The following is a 27,981-nucleotide window of genomic DNA, read 5'->3' as shown; positions in this document are numbered from 1 at the left end:
AATTAATGAACATGCTGCTTTTTTTTACTGCGATTCTTTTTTTTGCGGAAAAAAAACGCTCCATGTGCACAAAACATGCAGAATGCATTTTAAATGATAGGATGCATAATGTATGCGTTTTAATGAGTTTTTATAGCGTTTTTATCGTGAAAAAATGCGAAACAAACGCGAAAAAACCTGAACGTGTGCACATACACTTAACATCCCAGCCACACCCTTTAGGTGGAGATATGGTGAGTAGCCCATCTCTTATTTTCCTACAAATCTGTCCCAACATGGATGGATAGCTTGATGAAGAGAAACTTATAGGTGTTTAGATCATGGAATAAAGCAATCTTCGTGACACATATCTCCCCTCATATACCGTGCCAGTGACCCTGTCACACTAATCAAACAAGTGGTCATATATACAACAAAAAAAGAAGTCACATTGTTACAGTCTGGGAGAACATATACATGGAGCAGATGTATATGGGCTAAAAAAGACATCTAGACTGATTCAGAGACCCAAGCAAAATGTGAAAGCAACGCTGGTACTAGGTCTCCATCACTACAAAGAAAAAAGAAAGAAACTAAAAGAAAAACAGAACACATATAGTAGAAAAGAACACAACAGAAACCAAATGTAATTACTGTGATACCTAAGGGTTGAGGGTTAGAAGACTATCTATCCAAAGACCCCAAACCTTTTGGCCTTTACCTGGACATACTCTATTTTGAAAGTCATCTTTCAAATTCCATTTCAATGCATTTACTCTGCCCCTTTGAAAATAGCAATGTTGAGGTTTCATATGTTACTCGAACAGAACTAATTTACCGTATTGACAAAATAAATTACACACTCCGCAGAGTGCCAAATATACCACCAGAGCCATGGGGCTCACAGTGGGTATGAATATCTGTCTGTAGTATGCATACATTTGTTGGAAGATTTCATTAAAATTACTAGAATAAGGCTTTGTTACTTTGTTACTGCGTTTTGAATTGATTATATGTAACGTTCACATTTCTTTCAGACTATGGGCCCATTTTGGCAAGAATGGTTTTTCGTTACCAAAGCAAACACTATGGCTGCAGATCTTCAGGAGATTTAAGTTCTGTGCATGACTTACTTGATAAAGACGATTCCTTCTCACATGATGGTTTTGATGATGTATTTGCGAACGGTGATGACATAGATAGTGAAGGTAATGTACTTTCCACAAATGCTTTTTGGTTTTGTGTCTTGGGTAATTTTCATGAAAACTTATGTATTAGGAAATATCTCTTGTATAACGTAACAAATATAGAACATCTTTTTCTATGCTTTGGGCTGTTGTTCCTCTGTTATTTTTCCTGGAAATTAATGAATAATTTGACAAATGGGTATTGTATTTTCTCTTGCCCATAGGGGATTTTCCTATAATATTTATTATTTATTTTAATTTATGGGTAATTCAAGTATATACTAAAAATGTAAAGGGACCTGAGAGGGCCTTTAAGGGAATGTATTTTCTTTCCAAAAAAAGTAATTGCATTTTTACATTGGCCACTACAGCATTTATAATTGCCTGATAATTCCCTAGTGAAAAAAAGGGAAATTGGGAACCTCATGCAGAGGATGAATCTGTTACATGAGTGATTTAAATGGCACTGGAAGGACACCATTGACTATACGAACATAGCCTAACATAGCCTGTGTATGGTGTGGGCTGACTGCTTTCTATGGCTCAGGGGCACCTTTAGCTTAGTGTCAGGGTATCACTTTTTACTGTATAGGTTGGTATACTATATGTGTGGTGCTAAGCTGTCTTGAAGTCTTTTTCAGATCATAAAGGGTTTGTGAAAAGTATGTGTGCCTCTACTTGTTCTAAGACTTCTTTCACATTGTGTTTTTGCCCACTTTTGCTTGTGTGGTCGGGGCTTGCGCCTGAACCCCCTCGCAAAACGGGATTCGAGCGTATATGTCAATGAGGCCTTTGACTATAATGGTGCTGGCAGTCAACGCGTCCTTTGTTGTTCATCAATCCCCGACAGGACCAATGAACGTGGGCAAAAACGCAATGTGAAAGGAGCCTAAGATAATCATTACCTGTTAATCATCATTTAAATGATTACTTCTTATTTTATGTTTAAAGGCAGTGAAGGAACACATCCTGTGAAAAAACCGCACTCATTTGTCAGCCTTGATATTCATAAGGAAAACTCAAAGCTGAATCATGTGACATCAGATCAGAGGCAGACTAACTCCTTGGTATGATGTGTTACTTGGTGTTAAGGCATGTTAAAGTTGACTTTCAGACTGATTGCTTGTCTTTAGATCCCTATTTCTCCCTGACCTCCTGATAAGACATGGTTACACTTCAAGGGGTTATCCATTTTATCTTGATATTTGCAAATTTTTGGGGGACATGATTTTGTGGCACGTACTAATTTATAAACATGACAAGCCCATATTAGTATAGCTTTTCTCACAGACTGCGCTTCTGTCCATAAAATGGCTGCTGGAGGAGCAGGTGACCAGACCTGTCCATCGGCCTACTACAGCTGAAATTCAGATTTCACATGTGACATGTTTTTTAAATGAAGGAGGCTAGGTCAGGTCAAATGCTCCTACACTCCCAGCCATTTTAAGGATTGTGTTCACCAGTCTGAGGCTAGCAACGCTAACAAGGAAAACCTATAATTCTTGTATGTCCATAGGAGCTACAAAATCATATCCCAAACAGAGCTGTTAAAATAACAATGAAGTGTCCTACCCCTTAATCTTCAGACTTTCTCTAGGATTGCTGCTCCATGTATTGTCTACAATAAAGGTAAATGGCACTAACAACATTGTTCTCCAAAAAGCCGAACAAAGAAACAATAAGTCCTTAGTCACTTTTGGTCTTGTTTTGTTCTGTAAAATCTACAAAAAATGTTTGTGTGATGGTGTAATCTGTTAAAATTTGAGGCCCACTTTTAATTTTTGCCCATGTCTACACCTCGTCTAAAACCGGCCCAGACACTGCCAGAAGATGGTGTCTGTCTATGCAACATGTTTGCACAGGTCATCACAGCCAAAAGACACACTAAAGATGCTTGTTATTAATTGATTGAATAGTCTTGAGATTTTGCTGTTGAATTTGGAGAAACCACTTGATATATTAGTTGTGCTGAAGTTATTTTTGGTTCATTGCGAAAGCAAAAGGTTTACTAGTTTTGATAGTTAACCTAGTTTGCAAAGGGGGTTTGCAGCGTACTCACCACATACAGTCATGTACTCATATAAATTGTTACAATATACATGGATGCAGTCCTACATACTCCCCTCATACAGTGATGCACTCATACACACATTCAATATATGCATGAATGCACACATTCACCATGTGTATGGACAGCCTTTTACATGTTCACCATGTTTAGCAACAGCGATGAGCTCTCTCCACCCCCACTCTCTATAGTAAAAATGATAGTGGCAAATCTTTGAAATATTGCCTAAAAATAGGCAACCCACCAATAATTACAGTGACTGCAACAAAGCCTGGCAGTGCCCCACCCCATAATAACAACAGTGACTGCGGCATACTCACCAAGTGAAATTCTGCTTTTTATACAGAGAAAGGGGGTTCTCCTGTTCACATCGGCGTCCTTCTCTTACATTGTTCTGTTCTGTTATAGGAGCAGAACAACACAAACTATAGTAGTGCCGGATCCGTCTCATTACAGACATCGGCTGTGCCCAAGGGATTCAATTGACTATAATGTAGTCAGTCGAGTTTCCGTCTTTGTGTGTTCTTGTACCAGACAAAGATTTTTTGGTATTATTCACTGATTGGCAACTGAATTTCCAACACAGAAATGAACAGATTGTTGTAAATAGTATGAGGCAGTGACCCTGGTCATATGCGAGGGTCGCTATGTGTCCCCCAGGATGCGCACACATGCATATTGAGGCCGTGGGAGTGCATTGCAGCGCAGAATAAAAGTGAATATAAGTCTTGGGCAAGCTATTTGTCCAAGGCAGATTTAGGAAAACCTGCCATGGGCTTTTATTTTTTAAACGACTACAGAAAGGTAGTGGGGCTGTCTATTTTCTTCCCTACCGGGTTTTTTCCATGTGGTCTATGGCCACAGGTTCCTTGTAAAAAAACAAACAAACAAAACCCTGCAGCAGAGGGGTGTGCCAGATTGGTTTTGCAACCGTGCAGAGCAGAAGGCTCTGTAGAGATCGATCTGTGGGAAGCAACACAGAACCTAAGCAAAGCCAAAAGGCCTGGCACCCCTCAGGATACACGGCGGTGCAGTCCCCCTCGGTAACCGGGTGCATTTACAGACAGTCTTGTTTACCGGCTGTGATCTGGAGGATACCGTTGTTTTGTTTTTGGACATTAAAACTACGTTTACTTTGATCTTTGCTGGGTCACTGCCTCATCACTGCACAGTGTGGACACCGCTGTGCTACAATGGGCAAAAGGTAAATGTGTACCAAAATATTTATTATAGGGGTAACTGCAGATGGGGACTTGGCAGGAGACACACAAAAGCTGGTGACAGGCAATAATTCATATTTTCTGTTATTTGGATATGGATTATTAACTTTCACTTATTTTTTAGTCCCCCTAGCAGTCACAGATTTCCATGCTAATGGCCTGAATGCAGTCGTGTCTAAATGCTTAATGCAGCACTTGTTTTTATTGTATGAGGGACATTGACATTTTTGCTCAATTTTTTTTTCTGCCTCTCAAGTACTAGATGCTCCTTGGTGCAGAAGTCTCATGCCAAGTAGTAGGCTTTTACTCTTACTAGGGTATAAAACCGGGGCATTCTGACCTCCTAGAGTTAGATGCATCAATTTAAAATCCAATCATAAATTTTGGCTTTTGTTTTTAGCGCTGCATGTTTTTAATCAGTGAACTCAAGCAGCAACATCAGCCCGATAGTGTGGCCTTCCTGCATTTTGAACATTAAATGGAACAAACGCTACAAAATTCCCAGGTTTCAAGTTCGTTGTGTGCAATGGGATTTTTAAAGTTCCTATTTACTTAGAACTGTTACTTGTACAGCGCAAAAAAAAAAACTGAAAAAGTAAACATATGCTAGCTGTAAACTTGGTCTTAAGGAAAAGTAAATTAAAAAAAATGTATGTTTAATTTTTTTTATTAATTTTGTTAGTTTTTTTTGTTTGTTCAATAGGGCGGATTTGGGGATGAACCTAATTTACGTCGCAGAAAAGATTTTCCTCAAATTGAATATCCTTGTAAGTTTGTGAGACTGGCAGCATGAAAATCTCCGCTCTTTTGCAATCATAGTGTTAAAAGAACTTTATTTATATGTCTTTAAAATAGTGTTTGTTTTCTTTAAGTGGGTAAAGCACTTTTTTCACTGCACATGAAGCGAACCGATAGCACCTCTTCCTTGACTGAAAAAGAACATATTCGATCGTTAGACCTGTCGGCAAATGATCTGGAAAGCATAGATTTAATAAATAAAAAGTCCCAATTGACCATTCACTTGGAACGTCTTGAGAAATTAGAGCTCCAACAGAATACTTTAACATCTATTCCTAAATCGCTCTGTGATGTAAGTTGAGATTTGTTTGAATTCTAAAAATTAGTTGAAGTACCGTATATAGCTGCAGGAATCCTAATTCCATGTCAGATATTCAGTGTCTGGAAATTTTAGGGGGATGAGTATGTGAACATTTGTGTAGCTGTAAACCAGTTCATTGTAAACTGTTAACCAGTTCCAGAAGAAATGATAAATTGGATAAATAAATTTGTTGTTTTATCCAGGTTTTCAAATCTTTGACTTATCTTGATTTGCGCAATAACAACTTCAAAACGTTCCCTGCTGCTATTTTGGAAATGAGTAGTATCTCATTCCTTGATATATCAAGAAATGAAATTGGACCCTTGTTAGATTTGCAAGCAAACACGATATGCCTAACATTGAAGCATCTTAATCTGTCATACAATCAGCTGAAAGAAATTCCTGAATGTATTGGAAATATCACACAGAAACTAGAAGAATTAATCCTTGAAGGGTAAGGTATCTTCCGATGTAGTGTGGAGAAATTCTGTCATATAATTGTTTTTGTGTATGCAATGTGTTATCATTCTAGACCAAGGGTGCTCAACATTTTTTGTATCGAGGCATAACCTATGAACAGTGAAACACAAGGTTTACAAAATGTCACTGATGACAAGTTCACACCAGTCTAAATGGCTGCATTAAGCTTAAAAGGGAATTAAATCTGAGAGATCTCAAAATCTGTAATACTGTATGTGAAAAGTCAACTTTCAACTTATTTGTTGAATGGGGATCCTCCAAATGCATGTGGGTGTCTCAATTAAAGAGCATTGGGTTTTGATGATAATCTAGCCTTCAATAACTCATATAAACTATAATTGAGAGTTATGTGCATAGACAACCACCTCTCTAAGGCCCCTTTAACACATCAGTTTTTTGCCATCGAAAAACTGATGCGACGGATTTATTTTTTCGACGGATCCGACTAGCGGATCTGGCTAAATAAATCGGAGCATGCTCAGTTAATAAAAACCAGAATCCGTCGCCCATAGGCTTCCATTCGAGGAAACGACGGATGGCGATGGATCCGTCGCTGTCCGATTTTTCAATGTACACAAAAAACGTTACTTTATCCGTTGTCACCGGCCGCCAGACAAACCATTTTCGACGGATCCTGCGAACGATGGATGAAACGTGAGGCCATCCATCGCTAATACAAGTCTATGAGAAAAAAAACAGATCCAGCGGCATCAGTCACTGGATTCGTTTTTTTCGAAATTCGACGGATTGTGACTGATAGCAAAAAAGTGATATGTGAAAGGGGCCTAAATCAAAAATTTAGGTCCTTACAGGAGCCAAGTAATCCCACTGTAATAAATAAAAATTCAAAAGTCATATGCATCCTAAAAACGGTATCAATAAAAATCACAGCTCAGTACAGATTAACAAGCTCTCATGAATCTCCATTGATAAAAAAAAAGAGTCTTAATAAAAGAAAAACAATTACAGAAACCCAAGGTTTATTTTACAACATCCGGAATTTTTTTTAAAAGCTATAAAATATATATATAAAAAAAATAAATTTGTTGCCTCCATAATTGTTCTGTCCTGGTTAACTTTTACGAGCCTATCGGTGCTAAGAAGATAATTTCCAAAAAACAATGTTAGAATTGTGGATGTTTTTAATCAATTTTCTCCGTTTGGAATTTATTTCTTACTTTTCATTACATTTTAGGGTAATATATATTCTACTGCTTAAAACAAACCCTAAAATTTCAAGTGGCCCTTGTATATGTCTTGTGTGTATCTGTTTTATTTTAGGTGCCATTGTGGGTTGTAGTAGAGCCTTTTCAGATTGCTCTTGCGCCTATCTAATGGCAGCAATGTAATAGATCAGTGACATAAAACTGCTGTCCCCTTACCCTGTAAAGTATTAAAGGATATGTCAGCAGGTTTTTGCTATCTCCTCTAAGAGCAGCATGATGTAGGTAAAGACAAGCTGAATCCAACGATGTATCCCTTAGATTACTGGGTGCGTCTCTTCTGTTACAATCAGAGCTGTTCGATTTAGAATGAAGCAGAGCTGAGAAAGCTAACCCCTCCCACTTCAGGTTCTGTATCTACAAAGTCCATAGATAGCTGGTTTCTTGCTGGACTAGTCTGGCAATGTTAAAGGGAATCTGTCACCCCAAAAATCGTATATATGAGCTGCGGCCACCGGCATCAGGGGCTTATCTACAGCATTCTGTAATGTTGTAAATAAGCCCCCGATGTATCCTGAAAGATGAGAAAACAGGTTAGATTATACTCACCCAGGGGCGGTCCAGGTCCGATGGGCGTCGCGGTCCGGCGCCTCCCATCTTCATACGATAATGTCCTCTTCTTGTCTTCCTGCCGTGGCTCCGGCGCAGGCATCCTTGTCTGTCCTGTTGAGGGCAGAGCAAAGTACTGCAGTGCGCAGGCGCTGGGCCTCTCTGACCTTTCCCGGTGCATGCGCACTGCAGTACTTTGCTCTCCCTCAACAGGGCAGACAAGGATGCCTGCGCCAGAGCCACGGCAGGAAGACAAGAAGAGGACGTCAGCGTAAGAAGATGGGAGGCGCCAGACCGGACCGCGACGCCCCTGGGTGAGTATAATCTAACCTCATTTTCTCATCTTTCAGGATACATCGGGGGCTTATCTACAGCATTACAGAATGCTGTAGATAAGCCCCTGATGCCGGTGGCCTTATCTCATATACGATTTTTGGGGTGACAGATTCCCTTTAATGTCTTAGTGATAAATCCTTCACAGTTAGTAAACTACAGTACACACTTTAACAAGTGACACATCCTTGAATTCTGTGTCTCAGCCTCTTTCTCCTGCTGTCTTCAGTTTGCAAAGCAAAAACCTGACAGATTCCATTGAAGTCCCCTGCTTGTGATGTCTTTCTCCTTTTAGCGGCTTCACATTGCTAAGAGCATTACATAAAAACAGCAGAAAATGAGCATGGCAAAATATAAAAAATGAACATATTTATATCGTTGTGTGCAAAATTGCGCAAACTGAATTAATAAAATATAAAGGTATTTATCCCATAAGGTGAATGGCGCACCACATTTCCACCCAAAAATGCAAGAGAAAGTGATCAAAACTTAGTATGTTGCCACAAACGGTAACAGTGAAAAGTACAGCTAGATGTTCAAAAAAATAAGTCCTCCTATGGGTCCAAGGACTGAATAATTAAAACAGTTTTGGGTCTAAGAAAAATGCGTCACAAACAAATTTTATTTTTATTTTTTTACAAAGTTCTGATATCTTTTTAACCACCAAAATATAAAAAACCTTTTGTTTGGCATCATCATATTCGGACTGACCTGGAAAATCATGTTGCCAGATTATTTGGTTGCACAATGAACACTGTAAGGCTACGTTCACATTTGCGTTGTGCGCCGCAGCGTCGGCGCCGCAGCGCACAACGCAAACAAAAACGCAGCAAAACACATGCACAACGCTGCGTTTTGCGCCGCATGCGTCGTTTTTTTCATTGAATTTGGACGCAGCAAAAATGCAACTTGCTGCGTCCTCTGCGCCCCGACGCGGGCGCCGCAGCGACGCATGCGGCGCAAAACGCAAGTGCGCCGCATGTCCATGCGCCCCCATGTTAAATATAGGGGCGCATGACGCATGCGGCGCCGCTGCGGCGCCCGACGCTGCGGCGCTGGCCGCAAATGTGAACGTAGCCTAAAAGCAAAATACAGGGCGTAATTGCGGGGTGTTTTTTTCTCACCGTTTTAGTGCACTTGGATATTTTTCCTAATTTTTGCAATAAATGGCAAAATGAATAGTGTCATTCAAAACTGCAACTCGTCTCACATAAGTGGAGCCCTTACATGGCTACGCTAACTGAAAAATAAAGTTATAAAGATAAAGGGGAGGAATAACCTAAACAAAATCGCCTTGTTGTTTAGGGGTTAACAATACCACCTGGCTTTATTCTGAACCAAGTATTTTATGTTTTAATAATTATATTTTAAATTCTTTATTTGTACAGATAAGCTGTTTTGTGTATGTATTGCTGATTTTACAAGCATTGAAAGAACGTTTCTCTTTGTACAGTAACAGTATTTCCCAAATTCACGTACCGCTATGCCTGCCTGAGCTCAGGACACTGAATGTGAACAAGAACATGATTTCGGCACTTGGGCCTAATATCCTGAATAACTGTGTTAAGCTAGAGGTGTTTTGTGCCGCGATGAACCAATTAGGTGAGTGAACACGTTCTAATGCATACATTGTGTAATTTTCTCCAAATTCTGAGCAAATCACAGAATGCTAACATTATGGGTTACTTAACGTGGCATGTGGAAAGTGCCGCATTATGCCGCTCTCCTTATATCAGTGGTCTTGTGCTATATTTAAATGACTTCACAAGCCATCAATTTAATTCTTGTTAGATATGTCTCATACGGAAAAGTTACTGATCACAATCAGATCATGTTCTGCTCAAAATCATATTTTAACACAACCAATTGTGGAACTTCTTTTTATGCCGAAATCTATTAAATAAAATGTGCTTTGTTTTTGCGTAAAGCCTTTTAATGGACAGAACGACAGAACAGCAGGTCTAGAAACAGCCACACATGGACTTTATCAGCGTTGCTACATTGGGTCCATGTTGCTTCCTTTATTCCAGTAATCTACAGGGTGGGCCATGTATATAGATACACCTAAATATAATGGGAATGGTTGGTGATATCCACTTCCTCTATGACATCAGAGAGCAGCATAATGTAGGAAATGAGACCCTAAAGACAAAGTGCTCGGACCTGTGCTCACAAGCTGCTGTAGTCCCGCAGTGATAATGTCCTAGTGTTAAAACCTTCATTGCAAGTAAACCGTACACAGCCAAAAAAGTGACACATCGTAGAAATTTGTGTTTCAGTTCCTATCTCCTGCTGTCTTCTGGTTACATAGCAAAAACTGTTGACTGATTCTCTTTAAGATGTTTTTTCTTTACACATGCAGCTTTTTTATTCCATTTTGTGTAGTACCACAGGTGATGAGTGCCTGGAAAGACCAAGCTGCACTACGATAAATTGAAGCATTGCCCCTGCCTCTGTTAATAACATAGCACTAAAACCATAATAAGTCACATCAGCTTTTTCTACGGGGTGTGGAGGTTCTCTCTGACAACTAGGCACTTTTTATCACTTGCATAATGACTAGTAGAAGTATTTTATGTCTGGTGGTGAATATTGTTATATACCATGATAAAAAGCCATTGGTAATGTACCAAATATTCATAGTACATAATGTAACAGTGTTTTGTTATTATTTTCAGCATCGTTGCCCAATATTCCTTCAAAATTAACAACTTTAAGGCTGCCCCATAATAAATTTACAAATTTCCCGAAAGAAATTCTTCACCTCTCATAGTAAGTACACCCCTTTCTTTTGCAATTATCTTTTAAAATAAACTAATTAATGAAAAGATAAATGAAGGTGTTGTCATTATTCATGTAGAATGGCACCTTATTCTTCAATAGTCCACTAAAAATGTTATATTGCTATGCTTACTACAGTATTAGTTATTCACTGGCACTGAAACTAACTAATAACCATGAAGGAAAAGTTACAGAATATGCAGCATCTTAGTGCAAGAGTCTCAGCAGAGGCTTAAAGTATATTTCTTTATCGCCTCTCATTGGGGGACACAGGAACCATGGGGGTGTATGCTGCTGCCACTAGGAGGCTGACACTATGCAAATAAAAAGTTAGCTCCTCCTCTGTAGTGTACACCCCACCGACTGCCATTATACTCTTCAGTTTTAGCTTAGTGTCAGTAGGAGGTGGACACGGGTCTTTCATTAGACCCTTATCTACCTCAATGTGCGTCGTTTCTTTTCAGGTTTTTTTCCGGATGGGATACAGGGTGAACAGTCACACCTGTGTTCCCACAAGGCGGACTATGAGTACGGCGTGTACTGCCACCCCGTATCCTCATAGATCCCTCTCCAGGACCAAGAGCCTAGCACACAAGCGTGCTCAGAAGTCCGGTCCTGGCTCCGTCCCTCACCCACTCGCCCACCAGAGCCTGTCGGTTGGAGGAGAAGAGGACGTCCAGCTCCACGGACGTCTAATACTTTCCACGTTTTAAGGTTAGTACCGGACGGTGTGGGATGTTAGGTGAGTATTTTTTCCCCCTATCAGTTTCCCCTTAGGGGGCCTCTGCGGACTCCCTTCCTTTCCTGCGGCCGCATCTTTACTCTTGCGGCGCTGCGCCTTACAGGCAGCCGCACTGCTATTACTGCGGCCGCACTTCTATACTGCGGCTGCACCTTTTTCTGGCAGACCCCCGCAGCAGTCTGGGCGACAGTCCTATCGTTTGCGCGGGGCCCTGATGACCGTTCGCGCTGCTCGGCGGCCGCATTTTAGCGGCCGCATCTTTTCTCTCTGTGGCGCGGCCCCCTACAGGCAGCCGCGCCGTTTTCCCCGGCGCCGTACCTTTCGGAGCTGACTCGCGGCCCGCGGTCCTCTCCAGCATCCGCCGGCTTCTAATATAGGCCCCGGCTTTTCCCGGAGCCTACTGCCTGCGGCAGCACTTCCCTTTCTATGCGGCGGCTGCCACGCCTCTCAGCCGGGCAGCGCCCGCACCGCTGTTTACCTCCAGCGGTCGCCGGCTTCTAATTTAGGCCCCGGCTTTTCCCGGGGCCTACTTCCGGTGCCGCGCTCCGCCCACTTCCGTTTTCATCTGGCGGGCTTTCTCCCGCCCGACCATCTCTGTCCGGCGCCATCTCGGCTGACTCCGCCCCTTCCTCTATGCCGCTGCCGGCACATTCTCAGCTGTATTCTAACCCACAGAGCGCACATTCCTGACCTGACCCCCTTCAGCGGTCACCATCTGCGCGGATTGCAGCAGGGGCTCGTCTTCTCTCCGGAGATCCACCGCAAGCTGGACAGCTTCCTCCACCTGGTATCCGTTTTCTCGTCTGCCGTGAGTAGCTCTGCATTGCAGACTGACACCCCCCTCTGCCCCACTGTCCCATAACCCGCTGACATTTTCTTCAGGGACCTCTTCAAAATGTCTAACTCTAAAGGGGGCCACTCTCATCCTCCTACTTCTTCCTCTTCTGCCTTAGTCAAGTACTTTGCATGTTCGTCCTGTAACAGCAAACTTCCCACAGGTCAGTCCTCTCCGCTCTGTCAGGCCTGCAGCAACCCGATTGTCCCCACCGCCCAGGATCCCTCGGCCGATCCGCCCGAGAGTGATACCCCCATCCCAGGCTGGGCCTCCTCTCTGTCACAGTCGGTGGCCGATCTAACATGGGTGTCTCAAACTTTGGTGTCCGTGCTGGATCGATTACCTCTGCAGACCCTCGCAGTAGCCAGCGGGTCGCAGGAGCCTCCGTCCGAGACCTCCTTGATAAGCCGAAAAGGTCCAGACAGGAACGACGGTCTGAGTCCTCTTCTCGCTCCTTCTCGCCACACGGTCCTCCTCTGCGGTCGGCGTCCTCCCGATCCTCCTCCCCTGAGTCAGGCGAGGCGTTCTCTGATGCGCCCTCGGAGGATTTTTCGGAGCTGGATTCTAACCAAATCGCCACCATGAGGGATATGGTTCAGAATCTCATTAGAGCTATAAACCAAACCTGTGTCATCAAGGATCCCTCTACGGAACCCGCAGATCAGGCGGTTTCGTTTAGACGGGCTAAACCACCTTCCAAGTTTTTTGCTCCTCATCCTGAATTCGAGGAAATCATGAACAGAGAAAGCGAGAACCCGACCAGACGTTTTCAGAGGGGAAAACGCCTTGGTGTTTTGTATCCTTTTTCTCCATAACTTACCGCCAATTTGATGGTCTGTCCCTTCGTGGATCCCCCGTTTTCCAGGCTGTCCACCAACACGGTGCTTCCACTGTCCGGCGGAGCATCTCTGAAGGATTCTAACGATAGAGTTATAGAATCCTTTGCGAAGTCAGCCTTTGAAGCGGCTGCAGCTGCTCTATGCCCAGCCTTTGCTTCTACTTGAGTTTCCAAATCCATTTCCAAATGGGCCAAAGAACTCCGCCGAGATATCCTGGACGGGGTGCCTCCCGTGCAGCTGGCGGAGCTTGCCAACCAGATTGCCCACGCTGGTGAATACCTGGTCTCCGCCTCTCTGGATGCCGCGTCCTGTGCTGCTCAGGCATCCAGCAATGCTGTTGCCATCCGCCGGACCGTTTGGCTCAAAGGCCTGGCAGGCGGACTTATCTTCCAAAAAGTCCCTTACCAGTCTGCCCTTTCAGGGCTCGCGTCTCTTTGGTTCCAAGCTGGACCAAATCATTAAGGACGCCACCGGGGGTACAAGTTCCCTTCTCCTCCTGGCTAAGCCTCGTCGTCCTCCTCCTAGACGGCAATTTCGGTCCTTTCGGCCTTTTCGTCGCTTCGCGGCATCAAACTCCTTTTCCCAGCAGCAACAGAGGCCACAGGCGCGTCAAGAGAAGAAGACAGTATCCTTTAGGCCCACTCCGTCCTGGCGTCCTCGCTATTCCCAGGGTAGATCCTCCAGGTCCAGGACTGGAAGATCCACCTCGGCATGACTCTCGGCAAGACCCCAGCCCACCTCCCAGGCTGGGCGGCCATCTTCTCTTCTTCAGGGACGTCTGGATCTCCTCAGTAGAGGACGCATGGGTCAGGGAAGTTGTATCCTAGGGATACAAAATAGAGTTCGTTTCCCGACCCCGGGATCGTTTCTTCGAATCCCGACCTCCAAGAGATCCCGCTCTAGTTTCGGGTTTCTTTGCAGCCATCGCTTCTCTTCTCAAAGCCGGGGTAATCGTTCCTGTCCCAGAAAGAGAACGGTTCACAGGTTTCTATTCAAACCTTTTTGTGGTACCGAAAAAAGACGGCAAGGTTCATCCCATTCTGGACCTCAAATTGCTGAACAGGAGAGTTCATCTGAAGCACTTCAGGATGGTATCCCTTCGTTCAGTAATTGCTTCCATGGAGGCTCAGGAATTTCTGTGTTCCATAGATATTCAGGACACCTACCTCCATGTCCCGATATTCCCCGGACATCACCGATTCCTGCGCTTTGCGGTGCTCCAGGATCATTTTCAGTTCGTCACCCTGCCGTTCGGTCTTGCAACCACCCCAAGAGTCTTCATGAAGATCATGGCAGCGCTGATGGCCATCTTGAGGGTCAGAGGCCTGGTTCTGTTTCCATACCTCGACGACATCCTCATCAAGGCTCCGTTCTTTTCTCAGGCTCACGAAAGTCTGTCCATCGTTCTCGACACCCTAGCCCGTTTCGGGTGGCTGGTCAATTGAAAGAAGTCCTGCCTTATTCCCTCTCAGCGCATCATCTTTCTGGGCATGCTTTTCGACACTCGTCAGACCCAGGTCTTCCTTCCCAAAGACAAGAGATCCACCCTTTGTCAGGACATACGTTTGCTCCAGGGTCCTCGGCCTCCCTCCCTCCGATCGGCCACGAAGGTTCTGGGGAGGATGGTAGCAACTTTAGAGACGATTCCCTTCGCCCAATTTCATTTGCGACCCCTTCAGCAAGCCATTCTGTCTCAGTGGGACAGGTCCGTCTTCTCCCTGGATCATCCGATCCGACTCTCTTCTCGGGTCAAACGGTCCCTCAACTGGTGGCTGACGTCACCTCTCATCTCCCAGGGCAGGTCCTTCCTTCCAGTTCACTGGCAAGTGGTGACGACGGACGCCAGCCTGCTCGGCTGGGGTGCGGTTTTTCGCCACCTGATGGTTCAGGGCCGTTGGTCGGCGCAGGAGTCATCTCTGCCGATCAATGTCCTCGAGATTCGGGCCATCTTTCTGTCCCTCCGCCACTGGGAAAGGATTCTCAGGGGCCTGCCAATCTGAATCCAGACAGACAATGCCACGGCTGTGGCGTATATCAACCATCAGGGGGGGACTCGGAGCCCCTTGGCCCTGGCCGAGGTATCCAAGATCCTCCTTTGGGCAGAGGCAACGGTTCCAGTGATATCCGCGGTGCATATCCCAGGCGTGGACAATTGGGCCGCCGACTTCCTCAGCCGCGAGGGCCTTTCGGCAGGGGAATGGTCCTTTCATCAGGAGGTCTTCCATCAGATTTGTCTTCGATGGGGGACTCCGGACGTGGACCTCACGGCATCTCGAATGAACAGGAAGGTCCCGCAGTTCGTCTCCAGGTCTCGCGACCCTCTTGCAGTGGGCGTTGACGCTCTCGCCATTCCTTGGTCACAGATCGTGCTACCCTACCTGTTCCCACCCCTTCCATTACTTCCCAAACTGTTGAAAAAGATCAAAGTGGAAGGGGTGCCGGTCATTCTAATCACCCCGGATTGGCCCAGGAGAGCTTGGTTCGCGGAGCTCGTCAACCTTCTCGCGGACGCTCCCTGGCGCTTTCCAGACAGGCCCGATCTGCTGTCTCAAGGTCCGATCTGCCACCCAAATTCTCGGTCGCTCAGTTTAACGGCGTGGCTGTTGAGACCGCAGTTTTAAGCGCGTCCGGCCTTTCGGATCGGGTGATTCTCACCATGATCCAGGCTCGGAAGCCTTCGTCTTCCAGGATCTACTATCGTACCTGGAAGGCTTACTTCCGTTGGTGCGAGTCCAACCGCGTTTCATCTATGTCCTTTTTCCTGCCTTCCATCCTGGCCTTCCTTCAGGCAGGACTGGATTCGGGCCTTGCTCTGAGTTCCCTCAAGGGCCAGGTCTCTGCGCTTTCCATCCTTTTTCAGAAGACTTTAGCTTCTCATTTCTTATATTCACTTGTAATATTTATTTATGCAGAGTCTGTTGAAATGACAATGACTATTAGAGTTTTTTTAGTAGATTACATAAAAGTGGTTTTATATGTGAAGTTTTACTGTAACCGTTTATAGCTTCGCATTATAGTGTCTCGTCTTTCTAAGATTAAAGATGGGTATGGTGGGTGTTTTCTGTAAATTGCTGTAGTATTGCATCATGGTGATTATTTTGGCACCAGAGGTGTGCCAGAGCCATCACCAGAGAGTGCTGGTTGTAACTTCAATCCTGGGGATGAAAGACCAAGTTCGCTGCCTGTCTGTGTATCTCAAGTATGCTTTCACATTACCTTCTGTGTCCCCGTCGGGACATATGTCCGAAATCCCCCGCAAGAAGCGGTCCGGACGCATGCGCCGAAGGGGCTTATAGACTGTAATGGTGATGGCAAAGCTATCGTGGTTTCTGCTGCGCTCTTTTTTGTGGAGTTTATGTCTACAGGAGGCGGACACTTAGACGTAGTAGACTGCATCTGAGTGTCCGCCTCCTGTAGACGTACACTCTCAAAAAAAGTGCGCGGCAGAGTGAACGTGAGGCTGCGCGCACGATCAGACAGGATCTTTGAGCACCTCTGGGGAGATTTGAGTGATTGGTGGGGGGTCTCAGGAACTACATTCCCACCAATCTGCTTGCAATTAAAGGGGCACTCGAATATACAAAGAAAAGATAAAGGCTTTATTTAGTTACTGCTTAACTTTAATAAAACATATTTTTTCACTATAGATCTATTATTTTTTATAAAGTTAAAATGATAATTCTGCTGCCCTGTGGAGGAAGTAAAAATATCAGGAAAACTACTTTTGTTGTATAAAGGCGTACATTGCGACTGACATAATTACTATTGTCGTGATTGTAATGACCCATAGAAGTATAAATATTAAAGGGAATCTGTCACCTACTTTTTCGTATATAAGCTGTGGCCACTACCATTAGGGGCTTCTCTACAGCATTCTGTAATGCTGTAGATAATCCCCCGATGTAACCTGAAAGATGAGAAAGATAAGATATATTATACTCACCTGGGTGGGGGCGGTCCTGTCTGATGGGTGTCGCAATCCGGGTCCAGCGCCTCCCATCTTCATACGATGACATCCTCTTCCTTGCTTCCTGTCGTGGCTCCTGCGCACGTGTACTTCATCTGCCCTGTTGAGGGCAGAGCAAAGTACTGCAGTGCGCAGGCGTCGGGAAAGGTCCGAGAAGCCCAGCGCCTGCGCACTGGAAGTACGCATGAAGATGGGAGGCGCCGGACCCGGACCTGTGACGCCCGTCAGACACAGACAGGTTACATCTGGGGCTTATTTACATCATTACAGAATGCTGTAGATAAGCCCCTAAAGGCGGTGGCGGCATCTTATATACAAAAAAGTAGGTGACAGATTCTCTTTAAACAGCATGGTAAACAAGTGAAATTTTGTAGTCCCCTTTCCCCCCTCAAAAAATCAAAACATTAAATGAATCATTGATTTATAAGTAGTCCAAAAATGGACTACAATTAAACATAAGTCATCCTACAGATGACAATATAGGCACTCAGAGTTCACAATATAGTGATTTATATAAAAATAAAATTACCTCTGTTAAGACCGCTGGAGATAATAGTATAGGTCTCGGCTCTCTTGTCAACCCCATAAACAGTGAATGCAGCCGAGACCATTGTTTTTAACCGTAAATGCTGTATAATGTCTTATTGCATAAACGGAATATTTTACTATGTAATGTGAGAGCAGTATAATGTAGGGGCAGACACATAATTGAAATTAAGCTATCACTTACTAGACTGCTTGATATAGTTTTGATAGAATTTCTATTTTCTCTTATTCTCTGTATTAGGCTGCTCACTCCCCTGATTGGCATCTTGTGGAGAGTTCACAGTAAACACAAGATGCTGCCAATCAGTGGTGGGGGCGGAGTTAGACAGATTAGCCAGACTGCTCTGCATGTGAGACCTGGTCCGGAAACAATAATCTTCTGCTAATAAAACACTTATGGTATTGAAACTTCAACATACCGCCTAATAAGTGACACATCCCTGAAATCAGGATCTCTTGCTCTACATCATGCTGCTCTCAGCTTAAATAGCAAAAATCTGCTGATAGATTCCCTTTTAAGAAAAAATCAAGAATGAAAATAAAATACTCCTCAGTAAGTGGTTCACTTGTTGACTTGCATTCCTGTGTTTTGGCTCTTAGTTTACGGACAGTGGATTTGAGCAACAATCAGATCAATAGTCTGCCCGCTCCACTGGAATGGACTTCAGTAAATCTGAGAGAAATCATGTTGAACCACAATCAGATTAGCGTGTTGAATCTCAAGGACCTCCGTAAAGATGCAAACAGATGGTCACGTCTTGAGAAACTACATCTTTCCAATAATATGATCAAGGAGGTAACGCTGCACATTGCAATCATAGTATAACCGCTCTTCAGAATTCAGGACTTTCATGTTAATGATTGGCTGTGTTTTAGATACCACCTGAAATTGGCTTTCTTGTGAATGTCACTTGTTTTGATATAAGCCACAATCCAGATTTAAGGTCATTTCCGGATGAAATGGGAAAGCTTACTAAAGTGTGGGATCTTCCTCTGGACGGACTACATCTTGACATTGATCTGAAGCATATAGGGTGCAAAGCTAGAGACCTTATCCGGTACGGTGTTTTCTTTATCTCCTTTTATTATTGCACTGTTAATTTAACTATATTTATAGGGCTTTGTGTATTATTATATTAAAGCAATATTCATTAGCAATGTTTAGCTACGCAACTTTACCATTGAGCCACCTAACCATGAGAACTACCAACGTGATTGGCTCTGAGGGTCATTGTGGTTATTCCAGGAGTGAAGTCATGGGTATGGTTATGCACTTGCTTCGTTCATTCCTCATAGATATAAGGGTAGACAATGTCAATATGCTGTGCTTCTGCTACACTTAAAAGGAATCCGTAAGCAGGTTTTTGCTATGTTATCTGATAACAGCATGAGGGTTAAAACATAGAATTCAATGATGTGTCACTTACCAAGCTGTGTGCTGTTGTTTACTTACAATAACTGTTTTATCACTAGGAGATTATCATTGCCAGGTCTGTGTATGTGACTGGTAGTCCAACTCCACCTTACTGTCTATGGACAGTAAAGCTACACAGCCTGGTATGGGCGGGGTTAGCTTTCTCAGCTCTGCTGCATTATGCTAAATCTAAAAACTGATTTTGTCAGAACCTCTGCACCCAGAATACTAATTGATACATCGTTGGATTCAGGGTCTCTTTGACTACATAATGCTGCTATCAGATGAGCTAGCAAAAACCTGCTGACAAATGCTCTTTAACCCCTTCACGACATTGGGATTTTCAGTTTTTTGTGTTTTCTTTTTTTGCTCCCCTTCTTCCCAGAGCCATAACTTTTTTAGTTTTCCATCAATATGGCCATAAGAAGGCATGTTTTTTTGCAGGACGAGTTGTACTTTTGAACATCATTAATTTTACCATTCAGTGTTCTGTAAGATGGGAAAAATTGCAAGTGCGGTGAAATTGCCAGAAAAGTGCAATTCCACAATTTTTTTTAATTTTTTTATCATGTTCACTAAATTAAAACTGATTCTCCAGGTCATTACGCATTCTCAGATACAAAACATGGATAGGTTCTTTTTTATTAACGTGGTGAAAAAAATCTCTAAAGGTTTTTGTAAAAAAAAAAAAATGTCACCATTTTCAAAGACCCGTCTAGTGTCTCCATTTTTCCAGATCTGGGGCTGGGTGAGGGCTTATTGTTTGCTCGCTGAGCTGATATTATAGCAATGTTGCGGCAACCGTAAAAACATAATTCTGGTCTTTTGATTTTTTTTCTTGTTACACCATTTACTGATTGGATTAAATCTTTTTATATTTTGATAGATTAGGTGTTTCTGAATGCTGTGATACCAAATGTGTATTTTTGTTTTTTATAGTTTTGTTTTGAATGGTGCAAAAGGGAGGCGATGTGAATTTTTTTTTCTCGATTTGGAGCGAGGCATGGACCTTCACACAATGGTTCACCAGCAATTAATAACAAGCTAGTCCAAATGTGTATAGTCCATCAATGCTCCCTGACTCATAGCAGGTTGTATAAAACGGTTAGATCCACCATTGCAGACTGCCATAGGTGTGGAGAAGACGCAGCAGATTTTATACTCCTGATGTGGTATTGCCCTCCTATTGCAGACTTTTGGAAAGAAGTCATAGGTATATTCATTGAGGTTATACAATCCCCTGTTCCACTTTGCCCTAACCTGTGTTTATTAGGAATCCTAGATGAGAAGATCTGGCCTCACTACCCTCACACTCTTTTCAAGGAAATATTGTTTTTGGCTCGCAAGGCTATCGCCGTGATATGATTCCCCCTTGACTCACATTAGTCCCCCACCCAATGAGAAGTATTCACTCATGATAAAGTATGTGATATTTGGTGCCTGACATGAGTGTCTTATAGATTTGGATTAAGATATGAGACTCATGGTATGTTAAGAGTAGGGTTAACTTTGCCAGCCAGCATTAATGACGAGAATTACTCTTTGTTGTTTTGTTCTATGATGTTAACTTTTTATGTTGTATACCGTAATTGTCGTGATATTGTAACTGGATTTCCCAGGAAAATGGGCTCCTCTATCCCTAAAGCTGAAGGGCGCCCTTGCTATCCCTGCTTCCCGGACTGCTTCCTAAATGCACACTTTTTGTGTGATCAGTATTTTGTGCTTTGCTGCGTTTTTTGGACATAGAGCATGTCACATCTTTTAGCGTTTTTGCTGAGTTTTTTTACCCATTGACTTGAATGGGTATCGAAAAAAACACAGGTATCATTATTTGCTGCATTTTTGCTGCTGAAAATCCAAGGACATTAGCATGGACAAAGAGAAAAAAACGCACAAAACAATTCATTAAAAAAACGCACCAAAGACGCAACAAATATGCAACAAAACAACAGCTTCTTTCCTGCCAAGATGATCAGGTTTTGCTGCAAAAACTAAAGCAGCAAAAATGTCCTCTGTAAACTTACCCTTAGGCTGCTTTCCCACAATGAGCTTTTGGTGCGTTTTTGACTCTGCATATTTTTGCTGCATCAAAAACAAATCATTTTACAGAAAAGTGAATGGGATTTACAGAAATCTCATGACCACTGTTTTTTTTTATTCACTCAGCGTAAACTGACCTATAGTGCGTGTTTCAAAGCCGCAAAATGTCAATTTCTCTTGCGTGTGCACTGAGGTTTTTTTACCGATTTTTCCCTGTCGACTTTCATTAGATGCAGAAAATACACAAGTAAAAAAAAAAATGTGTTTCGGATCAAAAACACATGTAATCTGCACCTAACTATATCAGTAGAGTTTTGTCAAGACCAAATACCAGGAAATATCAAAAGCAAAGCAGCTTTAGGCCGGTTTCACACGTCAGTGTCTCCAGTACGTGAGGTGACAGTTTCCTCACATACTGGAGCCACTGACACACGTAGACCCATTAAAATCAATGCATCTGTGCAGATGTCATTGAATTTTTGCGGACCGTGTCTCCGTGTGCCAAACACGGAGACATGTCAGTGTTCGTGGGAGCGCACGAATTACACGGACCCATTAAAGTCAATGGGTCCGTGTAAAACATGGACCTCACACGGACGTTCTCTGTGTGCGGTACCTGTGGCATGCAGGAGACAGCGCTACAGTAAGCGCTGTCCCCCCCACATGGTGCTGAAGCCGCGATTCATATCTTCTGTGCAGCAGCGTTTGCTGCATAGAAGATATGAATAATAGTGTTTAAATGAAAGATCTACCTGTCCGCCGCCCCCCCACCCCCTGTGCGCCCCCCGCTGTTCAGAAAATACTCACCCGCTCCCACGTTGGCTGTCGCTGCTTCCTGGTCTGGCCCCGGCTTCTACTGTATGCGGTCACGTGGGGCCGCTCATTTACAATCATGAATAGTCGGCTCCGCCCCTATGGGAGGTGGAGCCGCCTATTCATGACTGTAAATGAGCGGCCCCACGTGACCGCATACAGTGGAAGCCGCGGCCAGACCAGGAAGGAGCGACAGCCAACGAGGGATGCGGGTGAGTATTTTCTGAACAGCGGGGGGGCGCACAGGGGGTGGGGGGGCGGCGGACAGGTAGATCTTTCATTTAAACACTATTATTCATATCTTCTATGCAGCAAACGCTGCTGCACAGAAGATATGAATCGCGGCTTCAGCACGATGCAGGGGACAGCGCTAAACTTTAGCGCTGTCTCCTGCACGCTCCGTGTGGTACCCACTCGCCACACGGGCGGCACACGTGTGCCGCACGTATGGCCTACGTGAGCTCACGGGCACACGGACACGGATAACTCCGGTACCGATTTTTTCCGGTACCGGAATTATCTGGACGTGTGGGACAGCCCTAAGTTAAAGCATGAAACACCAAAAGAAACAAAGAAATGTAGCTGTAAAAATTCATGTTAAAAAAAACGGGCACACAAGCGCTTTGAAAAGTTGCAAGTAACCCAATTTAAATAATATGTGCAGAAATTATTTAAGTAAAAAAAAACTCAGTAAAAGCTCATAGTGGGAACATAGCCTGAGGTTTCAGACAACACGCACTCTGGCCAGGCAAGAGCTGCCAATCAGAATCAAGGAACTGCTCAACATGCACATGAGGGTGCGTAAAGGTGCACCAAGCTCTTTGCTATGCTAGAGGTGCACCAAAACCCCCTCATTTACATATGGAATAAAATGAGTTTGAAAAGTAATTTAGCTGCCTAATTCCATTTTGTATTTCGGGGTGATAGACCCTTTAACTAATGTGAGGTTACAGTACTATTACTTTAGTGCCAATTTCCAAAGAGAATGATGAATGAATGGCACCAGGGGAATATGTACTAGTAGACAAAAGATCCGTTTTTAAACCGGAAGCTAGCGTTATAAAGCAATGGGTATATGGTGCTCCGCATCAAAAAATCATAAGACCGTTTTTGTATAGAGTGAACAGTGATGCGGCACTCACCCGCGTGCAGAAAAAAAGAAGTCCTTTATTGTACCATTGCAAGGTTAAGAACATTGTCCATTGGAACAGCAGGTGTGCACAGGGATGCGGGGAAGGAGAGACGGCCGTTTTGCACGGCAAGCGCTTCAACGGGACCTGGACCTGTTGGAAGGAGGTGGCTGCCATGTTTTTGAAGCCTAGTGCAATGGTCTTGATCAGCAAAGATGGGCTTGTTATAGAATGGCTGCGACGGTGGATAGGGGCAGGAACAGCTCTAATCACATTTATTAGGGGCAAATCAGTGGATTTTAGTGCAGCTGAGGTGGTTATCCTCCCCTTCCTTTTTTGAACGCAAAAAAGAAGAGGAGTGACATCACACCGGTGGGAGTAGTGTCAGTGCATTTATGCAGCAATTGTAAAGTTACATAGCACTACTAATCATTTTCTTGGCAAATGTGAGCAGCTGCTCCCTCTACTGTCCAAGGGTGAGAAATATGAAAAAAAACCTAAATTTATAGGAATTTTTTAAAGCAAAATGGTTGCAAATTGCATATGTGTGTAAATATACAGGTGCCTCTCACAAAATTAGAATATCATCAAAAAGTTAATTTATTTCAGTTCTTCAATAGAAAAAGTGAAACTCATATATTACCGTATATACTCGAGTATAAGCCGACCCGAGTATAAGCCGACCCCCCCCCTAATTTTGCCACAAAAAACTGGGAAAATTTAATGACTCGAGTATAAGCCTAAGGTGGAAAATGCAGCAGCTACCAGTAAATGTCAAAAGTAAAAATAGATACCAATAAAAGTAAAATTAATTGAGACATCAGTAGGTTAAGTGTTTTTGAATATTAATATTGAATCAAGAGCCCCATATAATGCTCCATAAAGTTTATGATGGGCCCCATAAGATGCTCCATATTAAAATATGCCCCATATAATCCTGCATAAAGGTTAATAATGGCCTCATAAGATGCTCCATAGACACATTTGCCCCATACAGTGCTGCACAAACGTTGATTATGGCCCCATAAGATGCTCCATAAAGATATTTGCCCCACACAGTGCTGCACAAACGTTAATTATGGCCCCATAAGATACTTCATATAGACACTTGCCCCATATAATGCTGCACAAACGTTGATAATGGCCCCATAAGATGCTCCATACAGACACTTGCCCCATATAATGCTGCACAAACGTTGATAATGGCCCCATAAGATGCTCCATACAGACACTTGCCCCATTTGCTGTTGCTGCAATAAAAAAAAAATTTAAAAAAATCACATACTCAGCTCTCGTCGCTCAGGCCCCCGGCACTTGCTATATTCACCTGCTCCACGTTCTGGTGCCGCTCCGTCTTCAGCGTTGTCACGCTCACGCCCTGACTGGTAGGCGTGAGCTTGGGGGGTTTGTGGCCCCACTGTGCCACAAACCAGACTACCCTGGAAGGGGCGTGACTATGACAGCTGCCTGGGTTTTCACTGGAGCCCCTGATGGTGAGGTCAGGCTTGTGCAGCAGGCAGCTGCCAGGTGCTACTCCAGGGCGGTGTCTGGCTGTGGCTGCTGATCCCACTTGGGAGACAGGAATACCAGGATTGGTGCGGGCATCAGGCAGGACTGGCAGAAGAGCACGGCTGAAACTCAGACAAGTAGGCTGGCACGGCTGAGACAGGGCTGTCAGAGACTCGGCAGAGATCACAGGGCTGGCAGAGACACGGCAGAGAACACAGGACTGGCAGGAACACAGGACTGGCAGGGACGGCAGGAAACACAGGACTGGCTAGGACGGCAGGAAACACAGGACTGGAAGGCACGGCAGGAACGGTAGGACTGGCAGGAACACGGGATTGGCAGGAACGGTAGGACTGGCAGGAACACGGGATTGGCAGGCACGGCAGAGAACACAGGACTGGTAGATGTGGTGTAAGAAGGAACAGGTAGGGACCTGTTCACACTAGAGGTGCAGGTACGGATATGTAGTTAGGAGGAACAGGTAGGGACCTGTTCACACAAGTGGTGCGGGAAAGGATATGAAATATGAAGGAACAGGTAGGACCTGTTCACACAGGAGATGTAGGTATGGAAATAAACCAAAAGGAAGGGAGAATGAAGGAACAGGTAGAGCAGCAAGAGATAGCGCAGCAATAAAAGCAAAGCAGAGCAGAACCGCAAGGAATGCGGAGAGGAGCTGCAGAAAGAGATTCTTACAGCAACGGGAGCGGAGCAGAGAAGAATGGAGCAGAACCGCAAGGAATGCGGAGAGGAGCTGCAGAAAGAGATTCTTACAGCAACGGGAGCGGAGCAGAGCAGAACGGAGCAGAACCGCAAGGAATGCGGAGAGGAGCTGCAGAAAGATTCTTACAGCAACGGGAGCGGAGCAGAGATGAACGGAGCAGAACCGCAAGGAATGCGGAGAGGAGCTTCAGAAAGAGATTCTTACAGCAACGGGAGCGGAGCAGAGAAGAATGGAGCAGAACCGCAAGGAATGCGGAGAGGAGCTGCAGAAAGAGATTCTTACAGCAACGGGAGCGGAGCAGAGAAGAACGGAGCAGAACCGCAAGGAATGCGGAGAGGAGCTTCAGAAAGATTCTTACAGCAACGGGAGCGGAGCAGAGATGAACGGAGCAGAACCGCAAGGAATGCGGAGGGGAGCTGCAGAAAGAGATTCTTACAGCAACGGGAGCGGAGCAGAGAAGAACGGAGCAGACTGAGAACACAAGGAAAGACACAGCAGGGAAGGAAGCCACAGACAAGGAGACAGAGATAAGACTAAGTACAGACAAGGCAATGGAACAAGACACAAGGACAAAGACACAGGGACCAGGATATTCTGCCTCCTGGAGGGCGGACAACAAGACCAAGGCAAAAGTACAGAGAAAAGCCTCCAGAGAGGGAGTAACTCATAGCAAGGCCTGGCAAACTCAGAAGCAAAACACTAACTGAGCTAACACATTGCACAGGCCCAGAACACTGGGTGGAGCTGCACTATATACTGGAGGCCTCTTGGTAATTGGTCAGGAACAGATTAGACAGATGCACCTGATAGCTATAAGAACCAGAGACTTCAGGCGCCGCCCCCCTATACACAAAGCCATGAAGCATGCAGAGAGCAGAGACACAGAACATGGAGCTGGCATAAAACAGAAACCACATCATGGCCTGGAGCAGTGGGTAAGATAGTGTGAGAGATGTGAGGCCATGCCGTGATGCCAGCAGAGTTGTTACAGTACCCCCCCCTTTACGGCCCCTCTTCTTCAAGCCCGCCAGAATAACTTGTAGAAGAAGGATAGGAGCACACATAGTCCTGGCCAACATGACATCTTCAGAGTAGAATAAGGCAGGCGGGCCACCAGGAATCTCAGAAAACAAAGTCTCTTTGTGCTCTGCAGGGTTAGCTTCATCAGAAATCTTGGATAGCAAAGTCTCGTTGTACCCAATGGGGTTAGCTTTCTCAATGGACTGGACCATTTCCTCAGGGTAGACAAGAAGCAGGGACTTGGAAGCTACCGACTTGTTATCCTCACCAGCCGGCCACACGGAAGCCGAAGGAATCCAGAGACAATCGTCCAAACAGCGGGGATGTTCCTAGGAACGGATTACAGGTAGAGTCGTAGGAGATGTGTGGAGAGATCGTCACCGCTCTCTCATCTTCGGTGACGTTAGCACACCTTGACTCGACGACTAACTGTTTACTGGTATAGTCGCTGGAGATGTGTGGAGACATCGTCACCGTTTCCCCATCTTTGGTGACGTCATCACACCTTGACTCGACAACTAGCAGACCAGCTGAAGAAGATGTCACTGATGAGCGTCTTTGACGCATGGGAACCAGATTGGGCAAGTTCAAACGAAGCACTTTACTGGAATTCTTGACCAGAGCAGGTGGTTGAGTCCTAGACTCAGAATGACCCATGGGCATAACAGACAGCATACGGAAAACAAACTTCTTCGTGTATAAGGCTCCAACTTGGAGCTGTAGTTGTCCTTGCAGGACTAGACTGCTCTTTAGCAGGGCTCGGCCATTACCAGGCAACGCCCACACCGGGTTCTGGAGCTGTAGAACGGAGACCATACACCGACCCCGTATGACAGGCGGCTTAAACACACCAAAGCTCCCAGAAGGTAGAGAAACAGTCATTAACTTAGATGGAGAGGGAGTACTCTCGCCAGGGACAGTCTCTCCTACTGGCCCAGGGTTTTGGAGTACAGGCTTCACAGGGCAAAGACCATCAGAATGTTCCTTACAACCACAGGGATGCCGTATTTCAATCTCAGCACCAGATTCAGGCTGCAGATTTGCCAGCCCCCTCTTATTAGACCTCTTGGATCTTACTCGGGTGGCTGCTTTGGCAGGTTGTGGAACAGGTGAGTCTTGGACGGTCATTGATGGAAGTGACGGTTTACCTACAGGTTTCTTTCGTCTGGACCGTCTCTGTGAGCTTGGAGGGGAAGACTTCTCAGGAGATGCAGTACTTGGCTCATCGAAGGCTTTACAGAAGGCCACCAGGAAGGCCGGCAGATTCGAGGTGACGGGATCCCCTGCTTCCCAGAGGGGGTTGAGCCACATCAAGGCATCTCCTCTTAGGTAGGTCATTAAGAAACCTACTTTAACACGGTCTGTGGCGAAATAGGCACCATGCCACTTGAAATAACGCAAGCACCGCTCCAAGAACACACGACATTGCTTTGGATCCCCATCGTAACATGGAGGATCTGCTGGGACGGGTTCATCATTAGGA

The 27,981-nt window shown here is 44.6% G+C and overlaps 1 protein-coding gene across 3 annotated transcripts in view; it reads left to right on the top strand.

Moving 5' to 3' along the window:
• The window catches only part of LRRK2 (leucine rich repeat kinase 2), a 220,063-nt gene that overhangs the window by 94,523 nt on the left and 97,559 nt on the right, over positions 1-27,981 (top strand). For all 3 annotated transcript variants that reach the window (XM_077264815.1, XM_077264816.1, XM_077264814.1), the window contains exons 21-29: positions 1,017-1,187; positions 2,118-2,233; positions 5,158-5,221; positions 5,327-5,544; positions 5,757-6,007; positions 9,592-9,740; positions 10,817-10,910; positions 18,449-18,644; positions 18,725-18,906. In XM_077264815.1, the coding sequence (XP_077120930.1) occupies positions 1,017-1,187; positions 2,118-2,233; positions 5,158-5,221; positions 5,327-5,544; positions 5,757-6,007; positions 9,592-9,740; positions 10,817-10,910; positions 18,449-18,644; positions 18,725-18,906 (1,441 nt within the window). The remainder of the gene's footprint in view (positions 1-1,016; positions 1,188-2,117; positions 2,234-5,157; positions 5,222-5,326; positions 5,545-5,756; positions 6,008-9,591; positions 9,741-10,816; positions 10,911-18,448; positions 18,645-18,724; positions 18,907-27,981) is intronic.

The sequence above is a fragment of the Ranitomeya variabilis genome, chromosome 5 (assembly GCF_051348905.1).
Source record: "Ranitomeya variabilis isolate aRanVar5 chromosome 5, aRanVar5.hap1, whole genome shotgun sequence".
NCBI classification, from domain to species: Eukaryota; Metazoa; Chordata; class Amphibia; order Anura; family Dendrobatidae; genus Ranitomeya; species Ranitomeya variabilis.
Note: the sequence above shows the minus strand (reverse complement) of the source record. Positions and strands in the feature narration are given on the sequence as shown.